Genomic DNA, 27,214 nt, shown 5'->3' on the forward strand with positions numbered 1-27,214 from the left:
CAAAATGCAGTCAAATCATAACATAGAACAAAAAAGCAATGCAAAGGATTTGGGTGTACTCATGTTGAAAGACCTTACCTTAAAGAACACAAAGTAGAATACAACTGCAAGAAAAATGACAGGTTGGCTAACAAGAACTTTTCAAACTAGAGATGCTATACCAATGATGATACAGTACTCTTCAAGATGCTAGTGCTCTCTAGAATGGAATACTGCTGCACAATGACAGCCCCTTTCAAAGCTGGAGACATTGCTGATCTGGAGAGCATGCAGAGATCCTTTATTGCTAGAACCCACTCAGTAAAACATCTAAACTATTGGGACTGACTGAAATGCCTAAATCTGTATTCTCTTAAGCGCAGGCAGGAGAGAGACTTAATAATTTACACATGGAAAATAATAGAGGGGCTGGTCCCAAACCTGCACACAGAAATAACACCACATTAGGGCTGGCTGGCTGAGTAGACAGTGCTCTAGACTCATGGACCTAGGGACCGGAGTTCGAACCCAGCAGACGGCGGAAAAATAAATGGCCAGTTTCCTTCACCCTGATGCCCCTGTTACCTAGCAGTAAATAAGTACCTGGGAGTTAGACAGCTGCTATGGGCTGCTTCCTGGGAGTGAGTGAGTGAGTGAGTGAGTGAGTGAGTGAGTGAGTGAGTGAGTGAGTGAGTGAGTGAGTGAGTGAGTGAGTGAGTGAGTGAGTGAGTGAGTGAGTGAGTGAGTGAGTGAGTGAGTGAGTGAGTGAGTGAGTGAGTGAGTGAGTGAGTGAGTGAGTGAGTGAGTGTGTGTGTGTGTGTGTGTGTGTGTGGGGGGGGGGGGGGAGAAAAAAAAAATTTGTTAGTACTGTAGTTAGTAACAGTTGATTGACAGTCGAGAGGCGGGCCAAAAAAGCAGAGCTCAACTCCCACAAGCACTACTAGGTGAATACATCTAGGTGAATACATGAGACCACGAGGCATGGCAGGATGTTCACAATACCCCCTGTTGAAAAGCAGAGGTGCAATAGGTACTCGGAGTGAATTCTATCAACATCAGAGGCCCGAGACTGTTCAACACACTTCCACTACACATAAGGGGCATAACTGGCCGACCCCTCACATTGTTTAAGAGAACTTGACAAGCACCTCCAAAGGATACCTGATCAACCAGGCTGTGACTCATATGTCAGGCTGCGAGCAGCCGCGTCCAACAGCATGGTCGACCAGTCCAGCAGCCAGGAGGCCTGGTCGATGACCGGGCCACGGGGACGCTAAGCCCCGAAAACACCTCACGGTAACCTCAAGGTAAGGTAGTGTGGCATCATGGGTTCTGTTACAGCCCACTAGGAAGTGTTTAAGGTCAGCATTCGCAGTGCAGGTCAGAATTTTATAAACAGAGTACACTTGAAAGGATGTGCAGCGACTTAATATCCAACATATTCAAAGATTTAAGTAAGGGCCACCCCTTAAGTAAGGAGTGAAAAATGCTTAACACACTGACTGCGCAGTCCATCCTAAGGATTCCCAACATCAAGAAAACAATCAAATTAAAGTGTCCTTTCCTAACCTACCAGTGGAACCAAAATAAAAAACGGGACAGTACGTCACTTTAGAGAGCCACTTCCATTTTCTAATACGACAATTTTTGCATTTGTGTAATGCATACAATCGAAATACAACACTTTGTAAGAGGACAAGTTGGACTGCGACTATATTAGCCACACACTTCAGTGAGTGCAATCAACACTACAGAAGAAAAAATTCAAATATTGTGAGCAAGCAAATAGATATGCCCTCAATCACTGTTTATTCAATAGCAATAAGTTTCAGCTTATTGAATCATGTGATTCAGCTTTGGGAATCACGTGAAATGTTGCGCTAAGAAATCCCTCTCAATTTAACACTCACTGACAGATGCAGCCCTATATCAGCTTCTTAATAATTTGTTAACTTATTCCCATTAAATAAGTCTCACCACTAAGTCTCATTAAATTGGCAAATAATTAAAGTATCAATACTGTACCTCTATCTCTGAATAGAGGAAAAAATTACATAAATAACAATAATAATAAATTGTCATTCTCACTTCCATGGAAATAAACATTTCATTCACCTGAGCTCTAGGAGACTTGAACCCCATAAGTGTGAGGCAGAAGCTCTATCCACTCTGCCTTCCACCCATTTTCAACTTTCAAATTATCCATTTTCAACTTTCTCTGACTACTACATAGGCTCAGAGGAATTGGTAATCCATGCCCGCGTCAATTTACGTATATGACACGGGCATGAATCCCCAATTCCTTTGAGCTTCAGTAGTAGTCAGGGAAAGTTTAAAATTCCAGCAGTTGTTGCTTCCGGAAAATTTCCTTATTAAGACAACTCATAGCTGAGTGGATAGTCTTTGCTTCACACGTGTGGAGGTCTGTAATTTGAGTCTCCTAGATACCAGGTGAATGAAATAATAATAATAATAATAATAATAATAATAATAATAAATTATTATTATTATTAGCAAAATATAATTGTAGATGTAGTAAAAGTCCTGTATCACTGATAATTCAATCCTATATTATAATAATTCAATAATTATAAATATAACTAGCAGTACCCGGCCACAGCAACCTTCCCTGTCCCCCAGTCCTCCCCACCATTTCCTCCTCACCTGTCTCCTCATCCTCCCCACCATTCCCCCACTCCACCATCCCCTCTTCCTTCCCACCATGCCCCATTCCCCTGTCCCTTTGTCCTCCCCACCATTCTCCATTCCCCCATCTCCTCCTCCCCACCATCCCAAACTCCCCCGTCCTCTCGTCCTTCCCCACCACTACCTCCTTCATTGTCCCCTCGTCCTCCCCCACCATATCTCACTTCCATCCCCTCATCCTCCCCCACCATATCTCGCTTCTATTCCCTCATCATCCCCACCATTCCCCACTCCACCATCCCCTCTTCCTTCACACCATGCCCCACTCCCCTGTCCCTTTGTCCTCCCCACCATTCTCCATTCCCCCATCTCCTCGTCCCCACCATCCCAAACTCCCCCATCCTCTCGTACTTCCCCACCATTACTTCCTTGTCCCCTCGTTCTCCCCCACCATATTTCGCTTCCATGCTCTCGTCATCCCCACCATTCCCCACTCCCTCGTCCGATGCCTTCCCAAATGGTGTGATGTTCCCATCAGAAAACTGGGAACATCAAGTGATCTGATGTTCCCATCACTGAAATATAAGAAAAAGTTAAAAAATTAAATGAAAATATGAAAAAAATAAAAAAATAAACTATACTTGCAAAATGAACGGTATAATAAACAACACAGCTCAATTCCAACGCAATTGGAATCAAAAATGAAAATCAAAATGAAAATCATTAAATCAAAATGAAAATAAATCAATATCTAAGAAAATTCAATTTATCAATGCAATCAGAAACATTGAAATGGAATTGTAACATATTTAGTATAGCATGTGTGTTGCTCTTACATGCAACAGATGGGGCTGTTTTTCAAGAAAAGCATAGTTTAACCTGTCACAGGTGTGACATCTATACTTATACTTATGAAATGAACGGTATGGTAAACAACACAGCTAAATTCCAACACAATGTCACAAAATAATTCAATAAAAAATAAAATAAATTCAAATCTATGAAAATAAAATTTATCAATGCAATCGGAAACATTGAAATGGAATTCGTGACATATTTAGTATAGCATGCATGTTGCTATTATGTGTAACAGATGGTGTTCTATATAGTAGGTATATAAAAAGACGCGCCTATTCAAATGCAACGTTGTGTCAAAATTTAAAAGCAATCAGTCAAGAATTTTCGGAGATTACAGCGTGTGTTGCTCTTACATCCAACAGATGGCGCTGTTTTTCAAAAAAGCATTTTTTTTTTTTCCTGTCACAGGTGAGGCATGTATATAGTAGTTATATATATAGACGCACATATTCAAATGCAATGTTGTGTCAAAATTTCAAAGCAATTGGTAAAGAAATTTCGAAGATTTCCCCTCACATGAAACAGTTTTCATAAAAAGCATGTTTTTTTTTACCGTCACAGATGTGACATCTATATAGTATGTGCATAAAAACTTGCTCGGATGCGAATGGAACGTTGTGTGAAAATTTCAAAGCAATTGATGAAGAACTTTCGGAGATTAGCAGTTATGCACAAAGGAACATTTCCATTTTTATTTATATAGATTAATAATTATAAATATAGTTAACAATAATTATAATATTGAAGTACTGTACTAATTTCCATGAATTAAATTCAATGCATATAAAGAATTATAAAAATAAAGTTGTTATACATTTTAAATAAAAAAAATCTTTATCCATCAACACTAGATTAGTGGACAAATATTACAATGGGTTTTGAGATACATAATGAAACTCCATTTACTATTCTTGATCTTCATCATATTATAAACACACAGTACTAAACATGTTTATACAGATGAAACTCCTTAAAATACAGGTGATATAACCTCCAACACAATCGTTCAACAAACTGTTGAGTGAATGATTGTGTTGGAGTTTTAATTTAAGGCTATTCTTGAAGCAAGGCATCATATAGAACTGCTGTGCTAATTGTTCATTAAGCTTAATTCATACCATCATGATAAATTTTTGCATGCACTGTACATAACAAACCAAGTATTCAGATATTTGTAAATGAGACTGAAGAAATATCTTGGTCACTGAAGTACACTCTTTGGTAAGCCACCACCACACACAATATGCCAAAAAAATAATTTTATGAATGACTTTGGGAATCATGTGGGAAATGTTGTCAGGTTCATTCAAGTAACCACATACATTATGCTTTTGCTCTGTAATAGCATGGATATGGTGGACAATAGGACAGATGTGTTCTTCATGTCTATACTGTTGCATCTGTAGCAAATGGGGTAAAATATCCATGTGTCTAAATATCAGTGCTCCAGTACCTGCTTACTTGGCACATATCAAATCCTCTGACAAAGCACAGTTTTTTTTTTTTAAATATCAATTGGTTACCTGGTTGATGGTGTTCTGTGAGTTCTTCTACTCCCAAGCTTGGCCCAAGGCTAGGCTTGACTTGTGAGAGTTTGGTCCACTAGGATGTTGCTTGGAGCGGCTCGCAGGCCCACATACCCATCACAGCCCGGTTGGTCCGGCACTCCTTGGAGGAAACTATCTAGTTTCCTCTTGAAGATGTCCACGGTTAAGAATGTACAACATCCATTATACAGTCATTTTATTAAAAACCATCACCTCTTTTTGATTCATATGATTCATATCATATACAGTAATAAAATTTTAAACGTTGCACAACAAGTGGGAGCAGCAGTAAAAAATCTAACGAAACCCTGGGAATAATCAAGCGTAGCTTTACCTTTAAGGAAAAGAGGGTAGTCATTCAATTTTACAAGTCTGTGGTGTGTCCCCATCTGGATTATTGCATCCAGGCATGGAGACCTCATCTTCAGATAGACATAGCTGCTCTGGAGAAGGTGCAACACCGGACAACAAAAATCCTATCAGATTTAGTGATTTAGTGATCTCACGTATCAGGAACGGTTGAAGGCCACTTGGCTAACAATACTGCAAACCAGGCATGGCAGGGCAGATCTCATCAAAACCTTTAAAATACTGAACCATTCGGACAATTTCTTCTAAAGGTCAGATGTAATGCGAATGAGGAGCATTGGGTTCAAGCTCAACAAATCACAATGTAGGACATAAAACAGGAGATGCCTTTTTACTCATAGGGTTGTAAACCCATGGAACTGCCTACCCGCTGAAGCCGTAAACACCAAAACTTCTTCTGCGTTTTCAAATACAGCTGGAAAAAAATCATCAGGGCAAATGGGGGGACTTTTGACAAGCCGCCGGCTTCCTGTCCTTGTTGATGCCACTAGCATTAGCGGCCCTCAGGTAAATTTCAGGTAAATATCATTACTTCTAAAAAAAAAAATTTTAAGAAAACTAATAGTGATAGTGACATATGCAAAGCGGAAGTAGGCACTAAACAGTATGAAACTACCAGTAAAGGCTACTGACACACCTTCCTATTTCTTCAGTAATATATTATCTTCATATAATTATATATAATATATAATTATTATATTAATCATATATAATTATTATATTACATAATCATATATAATTATCTTCAGTAATACCAATATTCAGTCTTGGCACACTGTGGATGCCTAGTCCTCCAGCCACTCACCCATGCTTAGGCCAGCCACTCACCCATGCTTAGGCCAGCCACTCACCCATGCTTAGGCCAGCCACTCACCCATGCTTAGGCCAGCCACTCACCCATGCTTAGGCCAGCCACTCACCCATGCTTAGGCCAGCCACTCACCCATGCTTAGGCCAGCCACTCACCACCACAACATCCAAGAATCAGGTATTTTTAATAGCAATGTTACCTAATAGAACTAAAATAGAGGGGCAGGGGGGGGGATATAACAGACCATAAAATATGTAGTTATAAATGCGATATTCTTTTAAAATACAGTAATGTTTTCTGTGTCCGGATACCGGCACATGGGAGCCTACACTTTCCACATAACCTGATGTAGTCGATGAGGTGTGTCTGCTATTTGGATTCGAACCTTAGCAATGTTGCAATATTCAATCAACAAAATTATTCGCACACCCTCCGTCACTATGTGATGGAGTGCGAAAAGATACATGAATTTAGAGACAATTCTATAACCAATGTTCCAACGATGTGTCAATATTTCATTCAAAATGATCTGCTACCAGAAATTTTAGCCAAATATCACCAGTTTGCTAACTGTAGGTAGTAACTAAGTGATTGTAACCTATCCACCTCTGCCCACTGGATGGGGGGCGGTGTGCAGGACAAACAAATTTTGACACTTAGCTCTCGACATATGTCAGTTGCTTAATTTAGAACCTGTACTTGAGGTCAATCTCGAACCCATTGTTGATGTGACTACTTCTATTGAATTTTGTAACTAGCTCATCAAGATTGTAACTTGCTTAGCTAAATGAACTGTGGGGTTCAGTCCCTGAGCCCATTATGGGCCTCTGTAACCCTTTCCACTACCGCCCACAAGATGGGTATGGGGTGCATAATAAATGAACTAAACTAAAAAAAACAACTATGGAGGGAGGAAGGGAATTGTCAGGGAAAAGCGCCAAGTCACTACGAATATATTTATTTCGAACAAAAACAGACCATTACGAATATATTTATTTATTTAGAACAAAAACAGAGTAAAAACAGGTGAGCTACACGGATGAGGTGGGCGAGAGTTAAGTTGTTGGTATACATTAAGCCCCCACACTGTACACATCTAAGACATCTGCAATAAATTTTCAACTTACCTTATGGTCATTGCTAGATTGGCAGTCGTTTCCTCGGTGCCTATTGCCATCAACCCGCTGGGATGCCTCTTGCATGTGTTAACAGCAAAAATTAATATATACCGCACTTTGTTAACTATAACATTTCCAGATTTCAGAACAGTCGTAAATTGTTCAGAGAAAAAATAATAAGAGGGAGTCTAAAGTGATATTATCAAAGGCCTAAGATATACCGGCGAGTGGTGTGATACATGTCACTCAGACCCTAGAGACAAGCTAGTGAGGAGTGGATGAGGAGCGGCCGACCGCCTCCCGACCCTCCACAGCCATCACTGGTTTGCCTCTCGCACTACTCCCCACCTCATACTCTCTTTACCTAGGTTTCAAACAAATAAATATGCTTTATATATAAATATAACAAATATTCACTGCTAATTATAATTTAAACTGTAATTATACTCATAAAATATGCTTTAACATAAATAGTGAAAGTAGGATAATTTTAGCCCTGTAGTCCAGATGTCCAGGTGTACAAGAATGTAACAACTCTTGTATATATCTCAAAAAAAAGAAAAAGATGTACATTCATATTTCTCCGGAAAGTCTGCCTTCAGAAGCCGGACGCAATACCCCTCCCAACGACTCGCAATAGCAGGATTAATAAGCGCACGAGGACGCGCCAACATATCCGGAAATCCAGTCATAAATGAATGGGAACCCACACAATATCTGGGCACACAGGGAGCGTCAACACCCGTTACTAGGATTTCTAGTAGGAGTTCTAGTAGTATTTCTAATAGGATTTCTAGGGAATTCCTAGTAGGATTTCTAGGGAATTCCTAGTAGGATTTCTAATAATTGGCATATTTTCGGAATTTCAAACTGCGAATACGTGCAAAGAGCCAGAATTTGGCTCGAAAATATGGCTCAGGTATCGCATTTGGGATGTTTGGGATATTTTGAAAACTTCAGGGGGGTTTGGGCAAAATGTGACCCACCGCCGCTTTCAGTAATTGGCATATTTTAGGTATAAAAAGTCGGAATTTCAAACTGCGAATACGTGCAGAGAGCCAGAATTTGGCTCCAAAATATGGCTCAGGTATCGGATTTGTGATGTTTGGGATATTTTGAAACTTGCAGGAGGGTTTGGGCAAAATGTGACCCACAGCCGCTTTCAGTAATTGCCATATTTTCGATATAAAAAGTAGGAATTTCAAACTGCGAATACGTGCAGAGAGCCAGAATTAGGCTACAAAATATAGCTCAGGTATCAACCCGTTCTCGCACTTTCTTACTGTCAATATTGACTTATTAAATACGTGCATATGTGACATACTAAACATACTAGTTTACCTTGAAAAGCTTCATAGAAAACACCGACCTTACCTAACCTTCTTAGTATGTTAAGATAAGCATCTTATTGCTTCGTAATTACAATTATTACTTAACCTATACCTATAATAGGTTAAGTAATAATTGTAATTACGAAGCAATCAGATGCTTATCTTAACATACTAAGAAGGTTAGGTAAGGTCGGTGTTTTCTATGAAGCTTTTCAAGGTAAACTAGTATGTTAAGTATGTCATATATGCACGTATTTAATAAGACAATATTGACTATACGAAAGTGCGAGAACGGGTTGTCCAGGGAGTCCCCAAGAACACCTGCAACACCAAAGACACCTCACACCACTCAAGTGTGCGGGTCTGACAAAACCCCATGCCAAGCTCCCAGAGACAGAAAAGGGCAGTTTGCCAACCAGGAAGACTCCAGACCCTCGTACCATGCCCAATACGGGGAAGAACCGAACTCAAAATGAAGACGGATCCATTATAGAAGCGTAAACTGGGGCAGGAGGTAAGCTCCAAGGGCCTCCCGATCATCTGCCGGGGAACTCCAAGAGGAAGGCAACCTTCGGAAGAACGTATCCGAGAAACCCAAAGGCACCCAGAAACGAACTCGAGGGAGAGCCGCACCCAACTAAAATTCATACATGGACGGAGGATACAAAAAAAACCCGGCCATGAAACAATAAACCCTGCCCCGAAGACACAACGGCCCAGGCAGGATCAAAAGGAGCCCAAGTACTCCAAGTGAACTTCCCCCTAGCCCGGGGAACCCCTGACACAAGGCCCCATCGCAGAACCCCTCATCCACGCTCACTACCCTTGAAGAAAAGGTAGAGTCCTGGGAAAAAGCTTCAAAGGAGCATGCTGGGCCGACTCCGAAGCCTCGGCGGGGAAATCGGGCCCAACAACCTCAATCCCCGAATCGGAAGGGGCACTCCCCAAAGCTACCCGAGCCTCATCCCAAGTTAAACCCTGCCCCGACTCCAAAACCCTCAGACGTTTGGGAGCTGGAAGCAAGGGGGAGGAAGGAGCAGGGCGAACCACACCCACCTTTGAAGGAAGCAAGGGCGCAGACAGAACCACGGTTGAAATAACCAAGGACAGAGGTAGGATGGGTGATCGTCCCCGCGAGGCAGGGGCAATGAATAACCATCAGCATTGCACAAGGTGAGACAGGGCTCGGAATACGCATCCTGGTACCCCCAAGCCCAACGGGGTTTTCCAGATCCCGCAGAGTACGTTAACCCTACTGGAAGCCCAGGCATTGGGGTTAGCTAAGCTGGTAAACCCGGTCCGTCTAATTACCACAAGCTACACAAGCTTCAGAAAGCTTCCTGGCAATACGTTAGTAATGAATAAATATGATATATTTACTCATTATAATGTTGGTGCTGAATGTACAACACGAAAAAACATAATTTTAATCTGAAAAAAGTATCTTTTTATAAAGAAATTAGGCGAAAATAAAAAGCTGGTGACGCCAAATCAAGTCGACGATCCAAGCGTCGGTTAGGTTAGGTTAGGTTTGGTTTGGTTAAATTAGGTTAGGTTAGGTTAGGATAGGTTAGGTTAGGTTAGGTTAGGTCAGCCTAACCTAACATATCATATTTATTCATTACTAACGTATTGCCAGGAAGCTTTGTGAAGCTTGTGTAGCTTGTGGTAGCTTGTGGTAATTAGACGGACCCGGTAAACCCTGTCTGTTGCAAGCAAACTGACCACCAGAAGTTGCTGTGAAACCTTGGGGCAATAGAGGAGGCCCACCATCACAGCCTAGGCAGACCACCTCGGCCAAAGTCAAGCGAATACGCTAAAAACAAAAAACGAAGCAACACAAACCGGTTGCCAGAGAATTGGCAGCCGCTGCGTGTATACACGCTGTGCCGGTCGCAGTGCGCCCCACCCAGCAAAATCCTACTTCCTACCCGGGGAAAGACGGGAAGCCCAAGACCCCCGACATACCCCAAGGGCGAGAACATCGCAATGCGACGAAGCCCTCTAACAAGAGCGAGACCCGAATGTCCCAGGAAAGATAACCCCAAAGCGTAAGGGAAGTACTTACCGGGCACCTAAGGATGGTATCCCTAGGCGCATGCAGCTCAACATACTGAAAACACTTGGCCAACCACACCACACAAAGCTGGCAAAGCCACAAATGCAAAATCCAGTCAGAAAAACGAGGCCAGAGGAGACTTATTGATACCAGGCACATCAGTCATGAACTGGGGTGGTGGGCTACTTGAGAGGGCACCCCCTACCCCCCTTTTGTGGTAGGGAGGGCACTAAAGAGCAGGCGCAGTACTAGTCGGATGACTATTTGCTTGTTTCTTGTCTTTTTTTTTTTTTTTTTTTTGCTCTGTTCGAACGTAGGTTGAAATTTTTACTAGTTGGGGGTTTGTATTGGTTCGCCTACCTTTCTGGGTGCCCTCCCTGGTCGATGGCAGACATGACATACTCTACATTTAGAGTACTGTACTCATAATGGCAATTGCTCCCTGTGCTTGTCTGAGGGAATTAGGTTCTGGCTCGTGGTCCCCACTAGGTACAAACTCCCACGACTGATGACACCAAACTAATATGGCACAATGTCGGTTTATTTAGCTTCAGGAAGCCGACGAGGCTTCCCACAGAAATCAATGGCAATAGTGTGGGGTATTTTTTTTTAGGTAAATGGGCCTAAATAGTCATTAAGTTTTGGTATTGTTCCAACATTGTGAATAACCAAACAAACCAATCATTGCTAGATAACCATTTTTTTTTTTTTACAATCTGTAATAACTACAATAACAAGTACAGTTCAAGAAATCATATTTATTGTAAACATAGTTTAATGTTGCATTAAGTGATATTGCCCAGACCTAAAGATGTGGGTCGTGTGATATCACTGTTGCAATTCTTCCATAGCATTTGACTTGCAGATGGTTGGAGCTCTCGTAATAAATAATAACAATAGTATATATTTAAATTTCTTTATTAAAATGCTAAGTACAAAATACAAGGCTGGCAACTGTGCCAAACAAAACCGAAACGAGATCATTAGAACTAATCTACACAGGAAAAAATTTGATAATTTTTTCAATCACACTTTGATTTTATTTACAAAAAAAAATCAATCTAAAATAGATTTTGTAATAAAAAAAGATTTGTAACATAATTACAGATTAAGAAAGTGAGAATAGTTTTATTAATAAAAAGAAATATTCACAAAAGGGTAAAGACTTTTGACAAAGAAGTTCCTTCCAAACATGCATTCAAATTTTATTCAGAAACAGCCTAAAACAACTGCTCAGTAAAAGTAAAATTAGTCCTTGTTGTATAACAAAGAATATATTGAAGCAATTGTTTAACCTGCTTCAGCTTTTTCTCTAGATTATACTAAGACTTTGGTTGACAGTTGTGCCACTATAACACACGATTTGCATGTATGCCCCAGGCTACCATAGATCATCCTCTTTACAAAACTAATAAATAAAAGGTGCTCAGCAAATTTTGGTAGATGAGGGCATGCAACATCTTAAATGTTTTCAGGCTACTAATTGCTGCCAAGGGCATTAATATGATGCAGCCAAAATGATACTAACATTCTTGTTTATGCATTTTAGTCATAATTCATGCTTTTTAAATATGCTGAATACAAAGTTTCATAGAGAGTTTTACATGTAATTATATCACCATGTCCTCTTACAAAGGATGTCGCATTTCTCTCGTATGTGTTACATTAGGTGAAAAATTGTCGTACTAGAAAATGGAAGCGGCTCGTGAAAGTGACCTACTGTACCTTTTCTGTTTTGATATATTTCTCTGATAGGTTAGTAGACGACACTTTAATTTGACCATTTTCTTGACATTGGGAAACCAAATGAGGACAGGCTGATTATGCAGCTTGTATTGAATTGCATACAAATGCTGAAAACTGCACTTTGTATGGAGGGAACCTGGGTTCCCTCTCATATACAGAGGCAGGATACTGGTACTTACCATGGAATAGGTATAACAGGAACTATCAGAATTCTGAACAAGCACATTACTTTTAAAGCATCTATTCTTGAGAAAGAATATTGTTTAAATAATTTAAGTGGTTGGACGTTGATAATGGCCATGCAGCAAGGACAGCTGTATGGGCCTTCGATTCCCTAGCTGTCACTTAGCATCAACATGAAAAAGCTTTTGGTGTTACATGGAAAGCAAAGAAAAAAATAATTACTGGAAAGACAATTAAATGGCTAAACCTTGTTGTAAACATTTTCAGCATTTGGTTTAAACATACTGTACACTTATTATACTTATGACGAAATGTGCACAACATTATACATGAGTATCAGGGTGTTTGAGTGTATAAATATAGTTTGTTGAAATCAAATCTACAAATCATCACTTTCCTTCATTCAGGACATTGTGGCAGAGGAATGTGTAAATGTTCCATTATGTTAGCATCCTAAACTACGACTATAGATGGATACATATTGCCACTATACACGTGAAACAAAACTCACTCACATGGGATAACAAGTAAATTTTATTCAATATATTGATTAAGCCTCGCGCGTTACATTTACTGATAAAAACACGGGAATCCATTCTGATATATAATGGATAAAGCTAAATGAGATGCTGTTTAATAATTAAGAACCTCAGAGGTGTGTTTCAGAGTTTAAAGCTGCTAAAAGTTTTTTGTTGTTTATTCCAGAATCTATAATTGACTGAGGATTAGCATTTAAGTCTTTATTGTTAATTGTGTTTCCAAAGCCATTCTGAGTATTAATGTTTCCATTGTGTTGCTGCTGATGGGTGGACTTCTCAGCTGCTGCAATAGTGGCAAACAGTTGCTTGAGGGTCAGGTTATTAGCGACCACGTCCGGGATACTCTCCAAAGTCTGCAACAGGGAAATCATCTGAATTCATAAATAGTTTACTTTATATTATAAAGTTCAATAATTTAAATTCAGGCAGATTATCAAAGGTAAATTAGTCCAAAATAACCCTTCATGTTTTATTTTACTTATACATGCAAGAGCCCTTACATTCTTGTAAAGCCCCTAGCACCCATAGCGTTTCGGGCAAGTCCTTAATCCTAATTTTCCCCGGAATCTGACCTGCCAAATCTTTTAACAACCCGGTACCCACTTTACTGTCAAGTACACAGAGGCTACAGTTAAGGATTGGCGCCCAATAAATCCTCCCCAGCCAGGATACGAACCCAAGCCAAAGCGCTCGCGAAATGCCAGGCGAGTATCTTACCACTACGGCACTGGGACTGCAAAGTTTAAATAATGGCCATATGAACATGCAAATTTTAAAGCAAAGGCATTATAATTTCTTGTATAATTAAAATGAACTAAACTAATTTTAAAATTAGATATATAGAAATGGTGTTAGACATGATTTGGAGAACTATATTTTATCCTCATTAATTCTTAGATATGTACAATATTTACATAGCATATTTTTATGACAAATATTATTTATATGTACACAAAAATCTTTATGTATTATTTATGCTTAAATAGGCACATAGTAAATTAAATAATGAATGTTTGTAACTTTGACCATTTTTTACTTTTAGCAGTGGCTATGGAGAAGTGCTCATTCCGGCCTATGCATATATAAAAAAAAAAAAAAAAAAAAAATATGCAAAATGTAAGATAAACAAGAAGATAAGTGAATATTTATTGTTTCACTGGGTAGAGACGCTCTGAAAGGGTGTGGTGGGTGTGTCTAGAGCTAGTCACCAGTCGGTATCAGACTGCTGATGCTGCCCGTGTTATCCTTGGATGTTTCACTAATTGTTTATCACTTTTTTTTCATTTACAAGAATGTGTGTGCTGAATAACTTGATAAATCACTTAATTCACATCACACAATTTTTTCAATAACACATGTTTCAATTGATGATTGGTTTACCTGGCATACTCCATTACAACCAGAGAGAGTAGTGTTGGGCTCTGAGCGATGACATATGGCCTAATTGACACCATATGAGCGAGAGTATAGATTGAAAGAATGGTGTAATTCACCAATGTGACACACACATGATGGCAGGATCCTCCTAGTACACAATCACGAAATAGTAGCAGGATTTTTTCATGGGTCAAGGTAAACTCCATTATATCTACAGAGATATTATATCCACATTTGCATCATACATGCAAAACCCAGATAATAGTTTAAATCGTTGTATGATGATAACTACATTACCCCATGAATCGACGTATGATGATAACTGCTGTCTAAGGGTTAATATATTTTTTAATGCCTCGTTTTATTACCATGAATAATAGTTTTCAAATTGTTTCAATAAGCCTATTCATAATATTGGTTAATTTTCTAAGTATAAAAGTAAATAAAAATGCAAAAAAGCTTTTAGCCTTATTTCAATCCAATAAAAGAATGGAGGGCCGAGAGTCATGCACCACAGCCGAAGGGTTAACAATTCTTGAAATACATAAACACAGAAAAGTGGCTGTAATGAAAACCTTCACAGAGAAGCAGTTCAGACAGACAACCCAAGAGCATCCCATGGCACCAGGAGTGGGAATGTATGTACAAAGTCTTATGGCATCTTTACCATGCAATCCTAATATCAGATATGTAAAGCATTATGATAATGATAAATTAAGTTTAATTTAACCGACTTATTTCATAATTTCACTGGAATGAATTTTCAAAACCAATGTTTAATTTCTATAGAGCATTCCGTGTACAAAAAGTATCAAGTTCTACTAAGAAAGCCAAGCCAACAACACTACCTGAAGCAGCAGGTGGCTCCACTAACCTGGGAACTCTGGAGTTGTATGGTCTTATCTTATGGAAAGTCTTTGGCAGAGTTTTCCCATGTGGCTCAACTGCCTGTGTTTGTGAGTGATGGAGTGGTTCACAAGTTGAGCAAGTGTTGTTATCTTCTAAAGAATAAACTCTACTTTTATTCTGTGTAGATTCAATGTGTTTAACTAACTGTACAGAAATGCATTAATCTATGAACAAGTTTAATATTGATTACAATCGAGACAAATTCCTACCAAAAAAAGAGCAAATAAATAAAGGCAGTGTTGGCTGAAGGTGAAGACGGACAGTATTTTGCTGTGAGTGCTCATAAATTAACCAGGTAACATGACAAAATTAGTTGTAATAATTTTTTTTTTTTTTTTTTTTTTTTTTTTAAAGATATATACAAGAGTTGTTACATTCTTGTACAGCCACTAGTACGCGTAGCGTTTCGGGAAGGTCCCTGGAATACGATCCCCGCCGCGAAGAATCGTTTTTACAACCAAGTACCCATTTCACTGTTGAGTTAAACAGAGGCTACAGTTAAGGATTTGCGCCCAGTACATCCTCCCCGGCCAGGATACGAACCCATGACAAAGCACTCGCGGAACGCCAGGCAAGTGTCTTACCACGGAGACTGGTAATGACTTTAAAATGACATTTTAAACACCATCATTATGTTGGGATTTCAAGTGGTAGAAGGACTAATACAAATTCTTTATCTTTAGAATTCTGCATTGATATATAAATGTTTATCTAGATCTGCTGATGCTTTATGGTCTCTACATGACCTCCCCTTTCTTGCCAGGAGTGCTAAATGAAGAAAACAAGATATTTAAATTATTTGTGAAAAGTGACAAAAGCATTTGAAACACTGAAGAACCATGCATGTGAAGCAATCGCCACTTGCTTGCACTTTTGCCACACAATCAAAATGCATGGAAAAGTGCAGAAGAATTGCCTTAGCAAGCACACACAACTCAGGAAGAGGAAAAATATAGGAAAAAATAAAAGCAAGGAACAAGAAAACAATTGTTGACAGTTTTAAACATTTCGATTAAATACATTCAATTCACCTGGGCTCTAGGAGACTCGAATCATGGACCCCCCACATGTGAGGCCAAAGCTCTATTGATAGAGCTGCCTCACACACGTGGGGTCTGTGGTTCGAGTCTCCTTGAGCCCAGATGGATGAAATGCTCATTTCCACAGAAGTGTAAATGACAATTTAATTAAATACATATTATCCATACCTTTAAAACGTGGTCAACGGTAGTTGTAAGTCGGCGATTACTTCGATGAGCTTCAACTTGAGCCTCATGGATGGATTTCAAATCGTGTGAATGTCGTTCACTGAGCTCACTAATTCGTCTGTCACGCTCAATTACACTCTGACGTAGAGACGTAACCTTTGGGAAAAATATGCTTAAATAGAACTTTATATTTTTGCATTAGAATATCAAAATGTATAGTACACACAGTGAGTACTCTAGTCTTCAGAGTAAACACGGCTAATTTGATAGTCTTGGAATGTTTAGTGAATGAAAGTTGTCTTATGACAAAACCATCTTTTGCCTGAATCAAATGATGAATCTTTAAAAATGTTCAGTATTGTATCTGATTTTTTACTATAAATTTATTTTACTTTACCACTGCTGACTTTCATATTGTTGAGAACATTTTACTTATTTACAACACACAAGTCAACTATGCCAGTGCTACAATTAAACTATCATCATCCACAAAGTACTGCCTTATTGTGTTCTTTAGACCTCGGCAACACACACATGCTTTGCATATCCCATCTTCCTTTTACTAATATTTCCTCCTCCATTGATTATGATAATATTTAAATGGTAAATGCTAGAACTCAAACTTCATCTCTGGACTAAAATATAAATTAAATTCTTGTAAATAACACAAATAATATTTAAAAACTTATACAATACTGTAGTTGCCTACCATAAATACATATTTATTAAAAACACTGATGTGACTAAACTAGACATTTTTAAGAACATTTGTACAGCCATTTTAAATAACTCAATATTATTACTATATATATATATTCATAACACTGAAATATAGCTTTCTCATTATTTTTTTATGCAGTAACAGACCTTATCATTTAGAGATGTAATTTGAAGCTGGTGAGCAGCCTCTGAGACATGGTTAGGTGGAGCAGGGCCATGAGCGGCAGACAGTGATGCAAGGCAATCTTCTAATTGCTTTTCCTTCTCGGTGTGCAGAACCTCAAGGTGACGTATCGTTGCTCCTAGTCGCTCAGTTTCATCTTGTAATTTCTGTTGGAGAGAAGTTATATTAGTCAAAGGCTAAAAAGTAAAATTTTAAATTTCAAATAAACTAAAGTATGCATATTTCAATGTTGTGATATCACCAACTGCTTTCTTTACTTTAGCATTTCAGGACACCAGTTAGAAAAAATCAGACGAGTAATTACCTAAGTGTAGTTACAGGATGAGAGCTACACTCATGGTGACCTGTTTTCTCAGCACAGTCATATAACTCGTTCAAACTACTGACGGTTTTGGCCTCCACCACCTTCTCACTTAACTTGTTCCGTCTACCACCCTGTTTGCAAAAGTGAATTTTCTTATATTTCTTCAGCAGCTTTGTTTAGTTAGTTTAAGTGTATGTCTTCTTCTTCTTGAAGTACCAGGTCCCAGGAATTCTTTCTTATCAATTTTGTTGATTCCCGTTACTATTTTGTATGTAGTAATCATATCGACTTTTTTTTTTTTTTTACATCATCTAGTTTTGGCATATTTAAACCCTCTAACCTCTCCGTGTCGCTCTTGTCTTTCAGTTCCGGGAGCATTATTTACATTATTTATTCCGGGAGGTATTTACTAGTTGCATGTCTTCGCACCTTTTCCAGTTTGTTGATGTGCTTCTTAAGATATGGGCACCATACAACCGCTTCATATTCCAGCTTTGGTCTAACAAAAGTCGTGAACAATTTCTTTAAATACATGGATGGTGAAATGCTAAACGCAATTCTGAAACTGGAAAGTGTCACATAGGCTCCTCGGACAATGTTATTTATGTGGTCCTCAGGTGATAGTTTTCTATCTAGAACAACCCCTAGAGAACTTTCTTTATCAGAATTTGTTAAAAGCTTTTTCACATAATATGTAAGTTGTGTATGATCTATTTTCTCTTATTTCACATTCCGTAACATGGCATTTATTCAATTAAATTAAATTTGCCAAGTGGTGCTCCAAATACTTTTGTCAAAAAAAAAAAAAAAAAAAAAAAAAAAAAAAAAAAAAAAAAATGACACTTGTCTTTCTTATCTTCCCCAATATCTTAGCATCAGCAAACATGTTCATATAATTCTGTATTCCTTCTGGTAGGTCATTTATGTAGGCAATGAACATTACTGGTGCAGGAACTGAACCCTGTGGTACTCCACTTGTGACATTTCTCCAGTCTGATACATTGCCTCTGATTACTGCTCAAATTTTTCTGTCAGAAAATTTTTCATCCTTGTTAGAAGCTTTCCTGACACTCTTCCAGTATGTTCCAGTTTCCAAAACAACAACTTAGTGAAACTGTTGAAAGCCTTTTTCTGGGGGGAACCCCGTCGGCTCCCTAAAGCTAACCGAACTGATATGTGCTATATTAGTTTGGGATCATCAGTCACGCCAGAACCTGGTTCCCTCAGAGAGGTGCAGGGAGCAATGGTGTACATTATATAACCCACAACCACACTACTCCATTGAGAAAACCCCAAAACCACTACTCTATTGGGAACAACCCAAAACCACTCTACACTTAAAGTACGTTATGTCATATTCCGCCATCGACCGGGGTGGGCACCCAGAAAGATAGGCGAGCTAATACAAACAGCTAGCCAGTAAAATGTGACCAACAGCCCAAAAATGCAAAGAAACTCCTACTGAACGAAATTAAACAGAAAATAACCAAAACTGGCAACCATGTCTTCAATTAGTACACCTGCTTGTTAGCATATCCTTCCCCATTGTAGGGGGAGAGAGAAAGCCTACTCTGGCTAGCTGGCTACTTGCCAGCTCAGTTCATGTCTGATGTGCATGGTGGTCGGAAGTTATCTCTAGTCTCACTTTCCTATCTAGATTTTGCCTTGTGTGGCTGTGCTAGTTGTGTGTGTGGTGTTGTGGCCAGGTGTTCTTTGTACTTGGAGCTGCATGTGCCCTGGGTACCCTTCCCAGGGTGCTCCGTAAGTACTACCTTTGCAGATCCGGGTTACTTCCCTGGGTGTTAGGGACTCGCTCCACATTTGAGGGCTTTGTTGTTTGACGTTGTTTTCTTGCCCTTGGGGTACATTGGGGGTCTTGGGCTTTCCATCTTACCCCAGGTTGGGGTGTATGCTTCCTGCTTCCGGCTCTAAACCATCTGAGGGTTTCAGAGTCAGCGCAGGGTTTTGATTGGGACGAGGCTAGGGTGGCATTGGGGCTACCACTTCCGATTTGGGTGCGGAGGTGGTTGACCCCGTTCTTCCCTCCAGGGTTTCCAGTTCATCCCAGCCACCCAACTTGGGCTGGACGGTAGAGAGACTGTCTCACTTCATGCAGGTCTGCATTCAATCCCCAACCATCCAAGTGATTGGGCACCATTCCTCCTCCGTCCCATCCCCAAATCCTTATCCCTTCCAAGTGCTGTATAGTTATAATGGCTTGGCACTTTCCCCTCATAGTTCCCTTCCCTTCCCAGCCACATTCTCGGAAGCCTTTCCCTTGGACTGTCTTTTCTTCAGAGGTGGTGGCCATTGAAGAGGGCTCTGCCCCGGGGTCTGTGTCGGGGAAACCCGCCTGGAGTGCTTGGGCTCCTTTTGCCCGTTTGGGCCCTTGTGCACTCTGGGCAGGGGTTGTTACTGCAGGGGAGGAGGTTTTCGTACCCTCCCTTATGCACTGGTTTTACCATATTTGCCAGCATGACTCCACACCCCCGGGTCGGGTGCATCCATCTTCTGCATGGATGTTTATATTTTGGCTGCCATTTTGCTCTGTGTGCGTTGCCACGTCTGGCCGCCAGGGCAGCGCTACTAGTCACCCAGCGTCTTTCCAACTATGTTGTTACCCGTTGCATATAGCGGCTGGCCGTTTGCTCCTTTTTTGGGGCGTTTCTTGATTAGTTCATGCACTCTTGTTCTTACTGATGACTTACTATTGATTTAAATAAGGATGTTTAAAACATCTTTGTTATGCCAGCACAGAATGTCACCCTGTCCTGACAAAATGATCCCATCCCAGGGTACCCTCGGTGATCTTTCCTTAGGAAGTTCATGAAAGTGAACTAACTCAAACAAATCTGGAAAATATCCATAACAATGTAAGTACAATATTACCTTGACTTTTATCTCATAATCAGCTTGGAAAAATTTGTTAAGGTTCTGATTTGCATTTTCCAAATCGCGTTTAGTAGCCATCAGATCCCGCTTGGCTCTCGTCTCTGAGCGACTTAGGTTCTCGTAATCAGAATGTTGCTGGTCAATAACTTGCTGCTGAGACCGAATCTGGTTGCAAAGGCGATCACTGCAATATTAAAGACATGTTATGCATTTTCTAAGAATTATTACACAATAACAAATCTTCATTAAATGAAACTACAGTATGCAATAAAACAATTGCTTTTAACCCTTTATAGATTTTCTTTGAAATTGACTTTTTCAAACTTATGAAAAGAAGTATACGATAGAATTTTATCTGATAACATAAGTTACAAAAAATCTCTTAAATATACATAATTATACAAAATTCACAAATCTACTTAGCTCTTAATATTCTCTATTTCATTTTATTTCCTATAACTCTTTGTAATGCTGTACAAAGACTCTCATATTATGAGAGTTATAAAATAGTGTGTGATGCTTTGGATGAGATGCCAAGTGTTGTGATGCTTATTGACTAACATTTTTAAATGTGTCTAACAAATGTAAATGGATGGATCATGTTTTAATATCTCTCTTCATTTTGTCACATACTGTACTACTCTCCTAGCTTCTCTGGGCAAATCATCCCCTATCAGATGAAATGTATCTAGATTTCCCTACTCACTTTTCATCTTCAATCTCTGCGAGGCGATTATCAGTATCATTCTTCAGCACACAACACACTTTAAGGAATCGTGTAAGAAGAATATCTACTTCTGTCACTTGATCTGTTAGAGAAACATTGCTGCCGCCTGATCCACTATTGCCATCATGCTCTACAACTTCATAACTTTCGGAACCTTCGGGAGAATTCCTTCCTTCAATTTCCTACACAAGGGTAAAGACATAATAGGTTGCATGAAAATTTATATACCTTCTCACCTTTCATATAAAATATACAAGTATCATAGGTATTTGTGATTACTACATATCTCAATCATTTATATAAAATTCATATTTTGCATGGTAAAACTGTTTTCATATATAAATATATACCTGTTTAGTGCCATTACATGGCAATATACCCTCTGATTGAGTCATCTTAACTTTTGGCCCCAATCTCATGGCATTGATTAGAGCAGTTATAAATGAAGCCGTTTTTCGAGGAGAAGGTGTTCTAGCTGAAACTTTGAATGGGGATTTGTGCTCCGGTGTTCCATTAGTAGAGGATGCACTACTATCAGACTCACTTGGTGTTACAATCATCTGTAAAAGAAGTGTCCACACTTATACAAAACTTGCAATGGAAAACACTATTCAAATATTTATAGGTAATGTGATATTTTGCTTTAGACTACAAATGTCAATCTTTTGGATCTTCTATTAAAAAACAGCAAGAAAATAATGATCAGAGTCTGATATGTCAAGATGAAAATAGCTGGACAGCTTTCTGTGAATGATACAGTATTTAAGACTAGAAATTGCCATTAGCACAAATAACACTCCCACTATATTTAACTGAACTATCCACTTTTGACACTTTCACCTGCCCCTGAAGCCATATACAATACACTCATTTGAGTGTTTGAAGAAATTTAGAATCAAATTGTACAAAATTCCACATGTTAACTGGGTATAAAACCAGCACTGAATGTAATGAAATGTCATTTTCTGGGTGAGCCATGGAGGCTCCCTGGAACTATCAGGCTGATATATGTTAGTCTGGGGCACCGATTAATTGAAGTTTAGCCTACCGGTGACCATAAGCCAGAACCTGGCCCCCTCTGAAAGGCAAAGGGAGCAATGGCCTATAGAAACCCCCCCCCCCATGTGGTTGGGGGCATTCCATATTTGCCATGGACCGGGATTGGCACCCAGAAAGGTAGGTTCATAACAAAATAAACCCCACCTGGTAAGAAAGAGCAACTGAAAACCGAGCAGGGAGGCAGAACTCACCCTTCAACTTAAAGAAACAAGTAAACGTTACACCTGACTGCCACACCGCGCAGCTTCCCCTCCCCTGGGAAGGGGAGCGGGAGGGGGTAGCCCCCGGACTCCCCCCCCCCCCCGGCTACCCCAAGCCATCCAGTTCAGAGTCTGAGCACCAAAAAGGAAACTGAACCGCCAATTGAAGGGAGGGAAAGTTGCCAGGAAGCCTCCGGGGCTCACTCAGAAAATGGTGTTTCATTACTTTCAATGCTGGTTTTCTGTGGGGAGCTCCTACAGCTCCCTGGTGCTACATCACCAAAGAGAAGGAATTAGGGACTTACTCGGGAGGTGAACACCACTCGCTCCTCAACTCAGAGTCGATACAACTGGCTGCAACCTGCGACCCAAAACCACAAATGGACGACTAGGACCAGGAACGTTGACAAGATAACGCACGGCCAGGACCCTGTTCAACCTCCAAAATAAAAAAAACTCGGACTAAAAAAAAAAAAAAAAAAAAAAAAAAAAACCGCCTGAATGTCGGCCCAGAACATATTGCCAAAGACAACAGTCAAAGCAGCAAACTTACGAATGTCGTGGGCACGAGGATAGACCGCAGGCTGGCTAGACTTAATGACCCAGCGGATGACCTGAGAGTAAATAGGTTGAACACGTAGAGAGTAATGACATAATAGAGGACACAGTATGGTTTTCGAACGGAAGATCCTGTGTAACAAATCTACTTAGCATTTATGATAAGAGCCAGATACTACAGGAATGAGATGGTTGGGTTGACTGTATCTATCTGGACCTAAAAGGCTTTTGATAGAGTCCCACACAAGAGGCTGTACTGGAAACTGAAACATAGTAGAGGGGGCAACAGGGAGACCTCTGACATGGATGAAAAATTTTCTGACAGACAGATGAAGGCAGTAATCAGAGACAATGTATCTGACTGGAAGAGTGTCACTAGCGGAGTACCACAGGATTCAGTTCTTGCACTACTAATATTCATTGTCTACATAAACGATTTACTTGAAGGAATACAGAATTATATGAACATGTTTGGGAATGATGCTAAGATACTGGGGAAGATGGAGACGCAGACAATTGTAATGCCTTTCAAGTTGATCTAGATAAAATAACTGCTTGGAGCGTCAAGTGGGAAATGGAATTCAATGTGAATAAATACCATGTTATGGAATGTGGAATTGGAGAAAATAGACCACACACAACTTACAAATTATATGGAAAGGAATTACAGAACTCTAATAAAGAATGAGACCGAGGCATGTTTTGGATAGTAAGCTGTTGCCAGAGGTACACAAAGAACATTGTGAGAGAAGCATATGCCTCGCTTTCCAACGTCAAACTTGCTTTTAATTATATGGATAGTGAAATACTAAAGAAAGTGTTCATAACTTTCGTGAGGCCAAAATTGGAACATGCAGCAGTTGTATGGAGCCCACACCTCAAGAAGCAAATAAATAAACTGGAAAAGATGCAACGGCATGCTACAAAATGGCTTCCGAAACTGAAAAACAAGTTACGAGGAGAAACTAGAGGCGTTAACCCTTAAACTCCTAACTGTTAATAGTTGACATCCTCCAATGTGCTCAAGAAGAAAATTGTTCTGAAAAAATTTTATGTTCTTATGATATTGTTAATTAGCCTTCAGGAAGCACAAAAATCCAATTAAAAAGTCTCCAGCTCTTGTGGTTTTGCTGTAGTGGCCTGGAGAAGTTGCATATTTTTAGTTGAGGTGCCGCATAGCAATAACTTTGTTGATTTATTTCCATTGTTTCTCACTTTATTTATTGAGTTTTTTCATGCTAACAGGTTGTATTTGTATATTAAAGGTACTGTCTATTATATATAACTTTGAAAATATAAGTAAGTATAGATATACGAGTATAGATATACAGTATAGACACCCACATACATATTCATAATAATATATGTATATATATTATAAGACTAAATCTTAAGCACACATTTTACCTCAAATATATGTATGGTAATCACTCATTTGCTGTTGCTAAGTTTAGTGTCTCCTCCATGGCTGCCCTAAATGTTCAGACACTGGATGGTGATGTTGCTAAGCAATGGTCATCACTTTCTTACTAATGCCCTAGAAGGAAAATGAGGGACTCGGGATTTTTTTTCAAGATGGGGGATGATTACTGGTGGCCCGAGGAAGCAAATGTGAACTCTATGTATGCACAGGACTATTTTAAATATTTTAAATATGCAAATCATATATGTATGCCAAGCGCATGGTGGGACATGTTACTCCTGTCGTATATGTATGCCATGCGCAGCTTAAGGGTTAAACATGCCAAAACTAGTAGATAGATAGATGAGAGGTGATATGATCACCACTAACAAAATATTAACAGGAATTGACCAAATTGATAAAGAGGAATTCCTGAAACCAGCAACTTCACAAATAAGAGGACACAGATTCAAGCTAAGAAAACAGAGGTGCCAAAAAACACTGGAAAATTTTCTCTTCCAAACAGAGTGGTAGATGGTTGGATTAAACTAAGTGAGATGGTAGTGGAGGCCAGAACTGTCAGTAGTTTCAAAGCGTTATACGACAAAGAGTACTGTATTGGGAAGACACCACAATCGTAGCTCATTCTGTAACTACATTTAGGTAATTACATGCACACGCATGCACACAAACACACTGTAAAGTAGTGAACTAATATTTAACACAGTTCAAAATGCATACTTCCATATCAGAGTCCGTTATAGAGTAATCTTGTACGAGCTTGCCAATCAAAGTTTGTAAACGTGAGGACAAATTAGCTAGAGCCACTGCTGCACCGGACACTTCAGCCCCTTGACACACCATCATGTCACGGGTTCGAGACTGCATTGAATTCAACTCTGACTGAAGCATCATGTACTTATTCCTGGAAATACAGAAATTGTAATAATAATTAATAATAATTCATTGAGTCGGGGGACAGGAAACTAGAGTGTATTCATACATGTTAGGCCAAGGTACTCCCACCCAAGGTCGAATTAATAACCCCACCCAGGATGCAACCCCACAAAAAGCTGACTAACTCCTGAGTACCTACTTACTGCTAGGTGAACAGAGGCATTAGGTGAACGGAAATGTGCCCAACCATTTCTGTCCCATCCGGGATTCGAACCCAGAATTCTCAATTGTGTGTCAAGAATAAACCCGACTATTACAGGGACCCACTGGTTCTGGTATTATACAAAGTGACATCAATACCAATTCTTCTTTATACAAACTATAAATTTTATTCACATGAGGGCAATGTTAAAAAGTTATCACTGGACTAGTATATCTATAAATACAATGATGATACTGTAATGAGTATAGAGGAGCAATGATCATGGGGTGTTATAATGAGTACGTGTCAATGTATGAGGACCGATTAATGTAACGAGTGGCAAAGATGGCAGGGGTGTATCCAGGTTCTTCAGTTAGGTGGAGCAAATGAAAAGTAATAATAAAAGAAAACAAAAAATATATATACAGTGATACCTCAGCTTACAAATTTAATTTGTTCTCAGAGATGGTTTGTGAGCCGAAAATTCGCATGAACCTAATTTTCCCATAAGAAATAATGTAAATTGAATTAATCTGTTCCACCCTCTCAAAAAGATTAACTTCAAAATAAGTTTCACACCCAAATATTTAGTACTATAGTATGTACAAGTTATTGCTTACCTTTATTGACAACTCTTGTTGGCGTATGGAAGATGGGGGGGGGGGGGGGGGGGGGAAAGAGGAGAGGTGTTACTGTTTGGAAGGGGAGTCCCCTTGCATTATAACATCAGGCAGTGATGACTTCTCTGTGGTACTCTCTACTGTACCAAACCAAAACGTACAAAACGTACCAAACGTACTGGTACGTTTTGCCTGCATACCACTAGGACCTGCTTGTGGCTGACTGCTTGATTTTCCTCACTAAAAACCTTTCCATAAAGACTTGTTTTTCCCTACGTTGTAATACTTGTCTGTAATGAGGCATCACAGTGTCATTAAAAGGTTAAGGCAACTGTCTTCTACAGCTTGCTCTGAGCGAGTCGTTTCAACAAAAGTTTGCATTTCTTCCCATAGTTTACACCACTTAATTGTTGAGGAAGGGCCATTCTGTACTGCCTCCTTCCCTGAAGAAATTTCCTCAGCTGTCTCTTGTTGCTGCTCCTTGTGAAGGGCTAGGATTTCTAGGACAGTTCTTCGCTGTGTTCCTCCAACAACTCAACACACAACACTGTGAATGCCACTTCTTTTTCTAAATTTCTCTAACCATTCCCTGCTCGCTTTAAGCACTTTTGTATCTACATCACTTGTTCCAGGGGTTTTCTTTAAAAGGTCTTCATGCAATAGCCTTGTTTTAATCTATAAGAATCTATTGGCAATCATTAAAATTGCACCAAGTAGTGTCAAGCTAGTCCTCAGTTTTGCAGTCAATACCAGGTCACCTGACCTGGTC

The 27,214-nt window shown here is 39.6% G+C and overlaps 2 protein-coding genes across 3 annotated transcripts in view; both read right to left on the reverse strand.

The window, feature by feature from the left end:
* The window catches only part of DPCoAC (dephosphocoenzyme A carrier), a 53,217-nt gene extending 45,562 nt beyond the window's left edge, over positions 1-7,655 (reverse strand). Inside the window, exon 1 of the mRNA XM_045769321.2 lies at positions 7,338-7,655. Coding sequence (XP_045625277.1) covers positions 7,338-7,387 — 50 coding nt within the window. The 5' untranslated portion in view covers positions 7,388-7,655. The remainder of the gene's footprint in view (positions 1-7,337) is intronic.
* A 3,965-nt stretch (positions 7,656-11,620) lies between these two features.
* Positions 11,621-27,214, reverse strand: part of corn (cornetto) — an 81,824-nt gene continuing 66,230 nt past the window's right edge. For both annotated transcript variants that reach the window (XM_069310737.1, XM_069310736.1), the window contains 7 exons: positions 25,468-25,651; positions 21,858-22,067; positions 21,487-21,689; positions 20,778-20,964; positions 17,548-17,730; positions 16,681-16,836; positions 11,621-13,539 (listed from right to left, as the gene is read on the reverse strand). In XM_069310737.1, coding sequence (XP_069166838.1) covers positions 13,297-13,539; positions 16,681-16,836; positions 17,548-17,730; positions 20,778-20,964; positions 21,487-21,689; positions 21,858-22,067; positions 25,468-25,651 — 1,366 coding nt within the window. In that variant the 3' untranslated portion in view covers positions 11,621-13,296. The remainder of the gene's footprint in view (positions 13,540-16,680; positions 16,837-17,547; positions 17,731-20,777; positions 20,965-21,486; positions 21,690-21,857; positions 22,068-25,467; positions 25,652-27,214) is intronic.

Source organism: Procambarus clarkii, chromosome 68 (genome assembly GCF_040958095.1).
Source record: "Procambarus clarkii isolate CNS0578487 chromosome 68, FALCON_Pclarkii_2.0, whole genome shotgun sequence".
Classification (NCBI taxonomy): domain Eukaryota; kingdom Metazoa; phylum Arthropoda; class Malacostraca; order Decapoda; family Cambaridae; genus Procambarus; species Procambarus clarkii.